General features: G+C 36.7%; 1 protein-coding gene across 1 annotated transcript; it reads left to right on the plus strand.

Annotated features, from left to right (window-relative positions):
- Positions 1-349: 349 nt before the first annotated feature.
- LOC119640795 (ankyrin repeat domain-containing protein 12) lies at positions 350-7946 on the plus strand. Its single transcript, XM_038039018.1, has 7 exons — positions 350-802; positions 2806-3079; positions 3161-3476; positions 3920-6415; positions 7088-7367; positions 7439-7559; positions 7615-7946. The coding sequence occupies exons 1-7, from the start codon at positions 545-547 to the stop codon at positions 7944-7946; spliced, it is 4077 nt and encodes a 1358-aa protein (XP_037894946.1). The 5' UTR covers positions 350-544.
- Positions 7947-8862: the final 916 nt, after the last annotated feature.

Consider the following 8862-nt stretch of genomic DNA (forward strand, 5'->3'; position numbering starts at 1 on the left):
ATTCGAGTTTATGCAACTGCAAATTTCTCTTTCCTTAATGTCTTTCAAGGTCATGCTAATTGTAATAATCGTAAATTTTTGCAACGGTTTTAGCCAAAATTTGCTTCGCAAACGCGATTGAACCCAGCACTGTGCCTTGATTATACTATAGACATTATCTTTTACCCAAAATCAAATCGTAACGCACTAACTAATCCCAACAGAAGCCAAAATTGTTAATATGGTTCTTACACAAGCACCGTTTACAACAAAAGAAAATGGGAAAATAGATATGTTTTGCTTTTAGAGTTTACTGTGAAGCACTCTAAAGCGTAAATTTTAACTTTATGGAAAGCAATTGTCTACGAAGAAATTAGCCGTAAAAAATGAGTTATTAGACTAGTTTTAAAATTATTATTTACATTCAACATTGAGTGTTGTCAGCTCCTGGAAATGATTGCAATAAATCCTTTTATCGCATAAATAGTCACACGATAAATACCCGAAAGAGTAGATAGTATTGATCACCTATTGACTCGATTGAAATCAAAAAACGTAGCGTATAATGAGAGCCCTTAAAAAAGAAAGAGGCAAAGAAAAATTTCAATGTTTACCATCGAAAAGTGCTGCGTTACATCAAAACTTAATGCATTCAGAATTTGCTCGCCGATCTAAAGCAGATGTAAAATCAAAATACTTGAAAAGAAATAACAGCGTGCGAAAAAAAGTCTTAAGTAATCGCCTTAGTTATGGCTGCTCAAGTTTAATGTACGCCTGTCAACAGGGAGACATTGCTGAGGTATTGGAACGATTGCATACAAAGGTAAGATGGATGTAAATAAATGAGGATCGCTGGCAGAGTCTTGGATCATATGTTCATATAAAGACCTGTTCAATGGGTAGTTTGAATGTGATTTAATTGTGATAGCTTACTCTTGTGAAGTTCTTTCCATGTCTGTATCTCTCGATGAATGATAGCCAGATCAGTCCAAGATGGTTGAAAACATTGTAATGTGAAAAAGGCAGATATCTGCTGGTTATGTTCAAAAATAAATATGATTTGACCCACCTTTTATTGTACCGATTAAGTCAGAAGCATTTTCTGAATTGTCTGTCCGTTTGATGTTTTCTTGTGCTCAACGTACAGGTCGCAATTTTTGACATATTTTGATGAAACTTGGTATACTGGCGTGTTCTGATCCAAGGTGGGATGCTATTAAAAATGATTCGGATCGTATCACTTTTCCGATTACTTCCCATATAACGCCTTGCTTTAAAACGTCAAACGGGGCCGTACGATTGAAGCAAGAAACGTTTTACCCTTTTTGAGAGACAATTTCAAAGAACTAAGTTAAGATTTATAGTCACATGGACAGACAGCTGTATAGCGTAGATTAAAATTGTAGCTTGAAGGAACAACGATGAGTTTGTTTAATGTTTTTTGCACCTTCACAAACTTACTCTACAACCTTTCGTACGCCACCGTATTGTCCGGTTTCTGCTTTTAAGGTTGCTTGTTGTTGTTAACAAGCAGAAGTTTGTTCGCATTTCGCATTGCTCCATACAAACATTCGTTTCTCTCGATATATTTAAACGAATCGCACGGTCAAGGCATTCTTCACGCTAATAATGAATATAAAAATTAAATTCTAAAAGAAATTATTGAATCCCTTCAAATGTAATCTCTTTAAACACAATATATATAAAAAAGAATTATATTTCAAAGGAACTTCATTTGCTTTATGAGATTACGTTTATGCTTAAAGTAAATGTGCAAGAGTTTAAACTAACAATTACTTATTTAGCTTATCACCATAACGACATGGTTACCTGGTAACGTGTTACGATATTTGCATAGTTCAAATTTAGCAATGTTTGTTTATGTCAGTGCTTAGCAACCAATGGCCCGGGCTGCAAGAGAATCCGGATGATCCGCAGATAAATGTAAATCGTATAAGCAACAAGGAGCAAATGGAAGTAAACGGAGTAAATGGAAAGCCATATAGGGATAAGTCAATTCACTTACTATTATTTATCAAAAATCTTCTTTGTGTTTTCCAAATGTTTGATGAGCAAAATGTAACGCCTGTGGATGTAACATGTGTAAAAGGGAAATTTTTTTTTCATTGTTTTTGATAATAAACAAAAATTTCAACTGCTTGGGTCTTGAAAAGATTGGCGGCCGCTGGTTTACGTACATTCTCATTGAAATAAAAGTACGGAGCAAACAATCGCTTAAGAACGAATCCTAGATACCTGCCATTTGTTTATTACTTGTTCGCTTAAACGGTTTACTATATTGCATACTTCAAAATAGGTCTGATAACAATTCGTAACAAACTTTAAGTCAGATTTGTCCTTCTTATTGAAAAATGGGAGGCGTTTATGATATATATGTGTACATATGTCAAGTTGCAATTTCCAATTCCAGTATCAGCAACTTTGACATATGGGCGTACGCTGATAAGGGTGTTACCTGTATATTCCGTATATGTTGCACATTACAAACGAAATAAGTAAATAGTTCAACATTATAGGTCGTTGGTGGTGTGTGCAGCAATAGTGTTAATAACATTACCATAGAATTTCCCTTCAAGCGTTTATTACTTATTCAAGTGGTTATTTACAAAAATATATTCTTATACATAAAATTAAGTAAAAATTTTATATTTGTGTGGAAACTATAAAGTTTTACAGCATTGGCATTATAATAATAATTATGTTCGCGATCTTAAAAAAAGTAGCGTGTGACATAAAACGAATAAAAAAGATTTTTTTTTTTTTATTCTATTTTTTATTATTATCTTGCTGCGTCGCTCTCAGCAGCCGAATCAAATAAAGATCCGTGACCGTCGCAATAAAAGCGCTTTACATTATTGTGCTATACAAGCAGTTACAAATTCGAACGTCCTCGTGGCTGCAGCTAGCATAGTCGTCGCAGCTCCAGAATTATTGGAGTCTGTAGACGAGGATGGCTTCACACCGCTTCACTTGGCTGTTATTCAGGGCAATTTGGCAATGGTCAATTTGCTACTCGCGAATAAAGCCGATGTGAACGCTGTGGATAAAGAAGGTCATTCGGTAGTGCATTGGGCTACGGGTAAGATTAACTACGACGATGGAATCTATTACAATTAAATTACAAGTTAGTTACGTCTGCGCATTTATATATATTTTTTAGTTTGCGGTGAAGTTGCAGCTTTGCGAGCAGTGTTAGCGGCTGATGCTAATATTGCGATACCCGATATCAATGGTGGTTCACCGCTACACTACGCTGCTCAGATGTGTGGCGCCGTTTATGATGGAAACCTTTGCCAAACTAACTCGTCCAAGTTAGCAATGGAAATCTTGGAAATTTTATTAGCCCATCCTCAATGCAATGTTGACGTCCAAGATAAAGACGGTCGACAGCCGTTACTATGGGCCGCTTCGGCTGGTTCGGCGAAAGCCGTTACTGCTTTGGTTAAAGCTGGTGCCAGAGTGGAAAGTGCAGATAAGTTAGTTAACCAGCATTCATGTTCGTCACCGAAAGTTACTTATTATTTATTAGCTTTATCAGCCGTTAAATTCATCTATTAGGGATTAATTCGGCCAAAAGAGACCTATTTCGTAGCGTGGGGGCTTGAGCGCCCACGTACTCTTAGCGGAATAAGCTTAATTATTGTTTGAGATATGGTCGCTGATATTGAAGTAAACTTCGGCTTTCAAAGCAAGTCGAAACGCTGTTCTCAAGATGCAAATTAATAGAAATTTTCATCGGAAATACAGTCTGAATATTAATCGAAGATATTTCAATGTTCTATTTAAAAATAGTTCCGATTCGGCCGGACTGATAGTAAAAAAGGGGAAAAAATTATTTTTTATCATATTTATCTTAGGTGGTGTGGTCGGAAGGCTTTTTTATTTTACATATAATATTAGAATTACTTTAATTTTGTAGAGATGGTCTAACGGCTCTGCACTGCGCTGCATCTCGCGGCCATACAGAATGCATTGATACCTTAATTAGTTTATGTGGAGCGCCAACGGATCTTATTGATGCCAATGGTTGTACCGCACTTCATTACGCTGTAACCTTAGGACACGCTGATGCTACTTCCCGTTTATTAGATCTAGACGCCGACCCGAATAGACAAGATCGTAAAGGCCGTACTCCGTCACATTGCGGTTGCGCGAAAGGCCAGTTAGAAACTGTTAAATTGCTTAAAGATCGTGGCGCGAATTTATGGCTACGTAATGCCAAGGGCGATCTTCCATTACATGAAGCAGCGTCTTCCGGGCGTCGTGAATTAGTCGAATGGTTGTTGGAACAACGATCTAAACAAGTAAATACTACAAGCAACGATGGCCGAAGTATGTTACACATCGCAGCATACAATGACTATACGGACATTTGTAAGATATTGTTGGATTATGGTGCTGAAATAAATTCGATTTATAGTAATTCGAAAAGTGTGATGATGACGCCCCTGGATTGTGCTTTGCAAAAAGGTCACAGATCCACAGCTAAATTTCTGCAATCACATGGCGGATTACCCGCAGGCAAATTACGCTTAAGCGCACGCCGTGAAAATCCATTCAGAGAAACTATGGTGGACGCCGTTCGTCCGTTAAAGGATGAAGATTTTATTAAACCGAAAAAATTAATTGTCTATATGAAACAATCCGATTCGGATATAGATGAAAAGGGAAGTTATTGTGAGTGCCTACATCCTACCTACAGCAGAGAAAAACGTTGTAGACGTCAAAAATTTAAGCGACATGTCCTAAGACGACGCACCAGTAGCTGTGGTGAACCAAAAATATGTACAAATAAATGCAACGCTATTTGTCGGTCGAAAAGTAACATTGAAATAAGATTTCGAAAATCGCGAGAACGTTGCGTGTACACAAGCGAAAGCGATGATGAAGATTCGTGTGAGAACTGTTGCTATCATAAATATTTGAAAGAGCATGTTATTGTGAAGAACAAGTACATATTTTCCAGGGCACTGAAAGATAAAACGGACAAAGATAGGAGGAATAAAAACATGACAGAAGTCAGAAATCATCAAGGATGTTCTTCTGACGATCTTAATCCCAAAAATAATGAATTAAGCGAAACGAAGGTTAGTGGCGATCTTAAGGACAATGATTTGGAGAATGAAGGAGATATCCCCCCTTTACCTGATAAGGAGGAAGTTGTGTCTACAAACTTGACTAATGAGGAAAATATTTTAAACTCAAACCCTCCTTTAGAAGGAATGGAAAATAAAAAATTAATAGTTGACGTTTCGAATGCGACGGCAAATGCAGAGCTTGACCCTACGCCTGATCCACCATTGCAAATAAAAGATAATGAAGAGAATCTAGAGGCAACGCCAAGTCATGAAGATGGCGCTAAAGATGAAAGAACTAATTTAGAGAAGCCGTTGAACGAGTCAGAACCGCCTTCCAAGCCCGACGATCTAACAGATGAGAATAAAAATGTAATGGAAGAAACTAATATTTGTAACGAAAATCAGGAGTGCAATGTATTATTAATCACACCAGACGCTGCTCCAAAGGACGAGGAAGATAACGAAAAGCCCGATGAGAGTGTAGATACTTTACCATCAGAATCTAAGAAGCAGGATACAATTGCCGAAGAGCCGCAAGAGAGTCGCGATATTGATTCTAAAATAGAGGCCAGCCCAAGTACGACCGAAACCACAGTTATAAATAATTCTTCGAATGTTAATGAAACGGATGACAATGTCGTAGAATCGGATAATAATGATATGATTTCCGATTATACAAAGTTAATTATACCAGAGCAAAAGGCTCGCAATTCATTTACTTTGCTACCTTCCGATTCGGCCGAAGATGAGGCAGTATTAAGTGCTAACGAAACATCGGAACGCAAGTCCAGTTTTCAGATAATTCAAAGCGACGATTCGATAGATCTTGAAGAAGAAACAATACCGCAGGATGAACCGATAACACAATGCACAGCTTCGGGCTTTACTATTCTTCCTGAGGCACACGGAGATCATGTGAAACTTTTTCCGAGCCGAGATTCGGAAGAGAAACTAGAAAATGAGGAAAGTCCAAAAGCTCAAACGGAGTCGTTATGCTCAGAACAAACGAGTGATATTCCAACAAAATCAGTGATAGACAACTATGAGTACAATCACGTGCACAGTCGTAAAAAACGCTTAAAAAAGCGTTTTAGTGATGAGTTGAACGAGCCGACCAATTGGAAAAAGGATGAAATAAGTAATGCAGCAAAAGACCAAGACTCTGGCTTTGAGCCAAGTCCACGTGGCATCTATCGCAAAATACCGGAACCCAACGGAATTTATACGACTCACGGCAGGTCTTGCAGTTGTCGTTTAACAAATCGAAAAACTGAAAATAGCAAGACCACTTGTAATATGTCAGCAGTGACGAGATCTATTCAGCGCAATATAAGGAGGTAATTAACATGGTTTAGATAGTTAAAAAAAAAAAAATTAAAGCGCATAAGAGTCAGCAAGCTTTAAGCGAATACAATAGTTTTTTCCATAAGTCAAGAAATTTTTATACATTTTTGTTAAAGAATGAGTTAAACTATATTTGACTTTATGGGAAAGAACCCCAGAATGAAGTGATAAAATATCAATAAATATCATTGCCCTTGCACTGCAGTGGACGCAGACGACAAATGGACAAGAAATTTTTGCTTTGAGACGCATTTCTTAATGCTCTTTCTTTCCTAGATGCGAAGTAGTACATCTCTTGAAAAAAATGAATCAAGGCCGAAAAATCCGCGCTAAGATCGCTCAAAATTCAAGATGATATTGACAATTTTCTCCGGTTATCGCAGTGCTATGCGGTATGAATTTCTTCCGCCAGGTCAAACTGTTCAGTGTTGTGGAGAAGGTGATGATATTATTAGAAGAATAAATATTTTTAATTTAATAAACAAATTCACCTTGTATTTTGATCACAGTAGTAGTGCTAGTAGTAATGGGTTATTTTGATGAAAACCTTCTCTTGCTTTATTGATGCTAATCAGTATCTGTACGACGTAGAGCTTGAGGAGCTGTGTATTACTATAAAAAGAAAACGTCATAGCGAATCTTAGTTAATTTTACCCTTACCTTAGATATTATATGGAGCGGAAAATTTTTCAACATTTATTGGAGCTAAAATCGTTACAAATACGTTCGAATAAATTAAATGAAGCAGTGCTGGTGAAACGTGCTGTGGATGATTATCACAAATCCTGCATCGCTTTGGGTGGTGAGATGGGTACACGTTTACGTCGTTACAATTTCAGTGAATACAGTTTTAAGAATTTTGAATTGTTTTTATATGAAACTTTGAAATCATTGCAAAAACCGGGAACTTACAATTTTCAGGACATTAACGAATTGTATGAAGAGGTAAGGTATAGCAATGATATACGTTTAAGCACTATTATGAAATATTAATAATTGATGAGCATTTGTTGAAGGCCGAACGACGTTTAAGTCCCGATTACGGTGCTTACGAAAAGGCTTTACAGTGCACAACAAGGACCCATCGCTGTTTTCATGCTACTCACGCCTACACTGGTATACCTTGTGCAGCGTACAGTGAGTTATCAATAAACTTTCTTGAGATCAAATTTTGACTTTCAAATAATTACAGTTCCTATGATGAATCATCATACAATACCTAAATTTGGCTTTGGCTCGTATAAGAGATCTAGTATGGGAAGTTTCTATTTACCGAAAATTTTAACCAGTAGTGGCTCAGGCCGAAAAGGAAACGTCGCCCTGGAATTATCACATGGCAAACATAAACAATTGATATCGTTACCTTCCGAAAAGTTGGACAGCAATAAGCGTTACTATGTAACCTTTGAAGTTAAAGGTTCCATGAAAAAGAAACCACTAAAAGATGATGTACATAATCATAGTATAGCGGTATCAAGAGAAAAACAAAATCCTTCGAATGTTGACGTTGAGCTGGAAAAATAAAAATTCAAGTGCAAAATTATTATTGTATTTAATTTTCATTAGAATTCGCTAACATACAGTGCAAAAAGAATTTGAAAAGTGCCGAAGAGGAAGTCATCTAAAGTACGGAGTTAGGCGTATCGCTAAATTCCACGTAATACCTTTTAGGTAGAGATTGAAGAAAAAGAAAAAAAATTGTTTCAATAAACAGTCAAGTATTCTGCAAAAGGGAAAGGGTTCATAGTGACAAGCGTTAAATAAATGCTAATACCTATTTTCCCTTTCACAAGCATTGTGCGACACAGTATTCATCTTCACTACGAAACGGAATGACTTCAATGCTTTCACATTAGGTACTCCAAAAAATATTGCGCCCAATAATAGAAAATGTTTTTTATTTGGCATAAAACCACGTGAGTATGAATTGAGTAAATGCAATGAATACACCCATGCCCTTGTTCTTTGCGCGTGTCTGACGTGAGATGTACGTAGGAGAAGTAAAAAAATGATATTTGAATAACGATTTCATTTGGTCTAGCAGGTGCCTGCTTCCTTGAAAACAATGTATTTAATTGTTAAATCATTACTTTGAATCAAGTGTCATCACAAAATACTAAAATGCCTGTTCTATTTTTTATAAGAACTGTTTTATAAGGGAGTCTAACAAAATAATGTTATGCCGAGATACCATTTTTGTTAACGTTGGACCTGTAAGCTCAAGAATAGCCAGTTACGTATATTTACAGATTTTCTCAAAATAATTTTTTTATACCCACCATTGCTGTAAGATGGGCGTATACTCATTTTATTTTTGTCGATAATTTATGTAGCATCAAAAAGGAAGCTTCGGAGACTCCATAAAGCGTGAAATTCCGAGTTAATTCAGCTATGTCTGTCCGTCGGTGTGGTGTGTGTGGCATGCAAAAATGAAGATATT

This window comes from Glossina fuscipes, unplaced genomic scaffold, assembly GCF_014805625.2.
Source record: "Glossina fuscipes isolate IAEA_lab_2018 unplaced genomic scaffold, Yale_Gfus_2 128, whole genome shotgun sequence".
Taxonomy (NCBI): Eukaryota; Metazoa; Arthropoda; class Insecta; order Diptera; family Glossinidae; genus Glossina; species Glossina fuscipes.

Excerpts from the sequence above, each read along its gene's own strand:
- LOC119640795 (XM_038039018.1), top strand. The coding sequence starts at position 545 with ATGAGAGCCCTTAAAAAAGAAAGAGGCAAAGAAAAATTTCAATGTTTA. Across the intron at positions 3,080-3,160 it reads GGTAGTGCATTGGGCTACGG|TTTGCGGTGAAGTTGCAGCT; the intron begins GTAAGATTAACT and ends TATATTTTTTAG. Across the intron at positions 7,560-7,614 it reads TATACCTTGTGCAGCGTACA|TTCCTATGATGAATCATCAT; the intron begins GTGAGTTATCAA and ends AAATAATTACAG.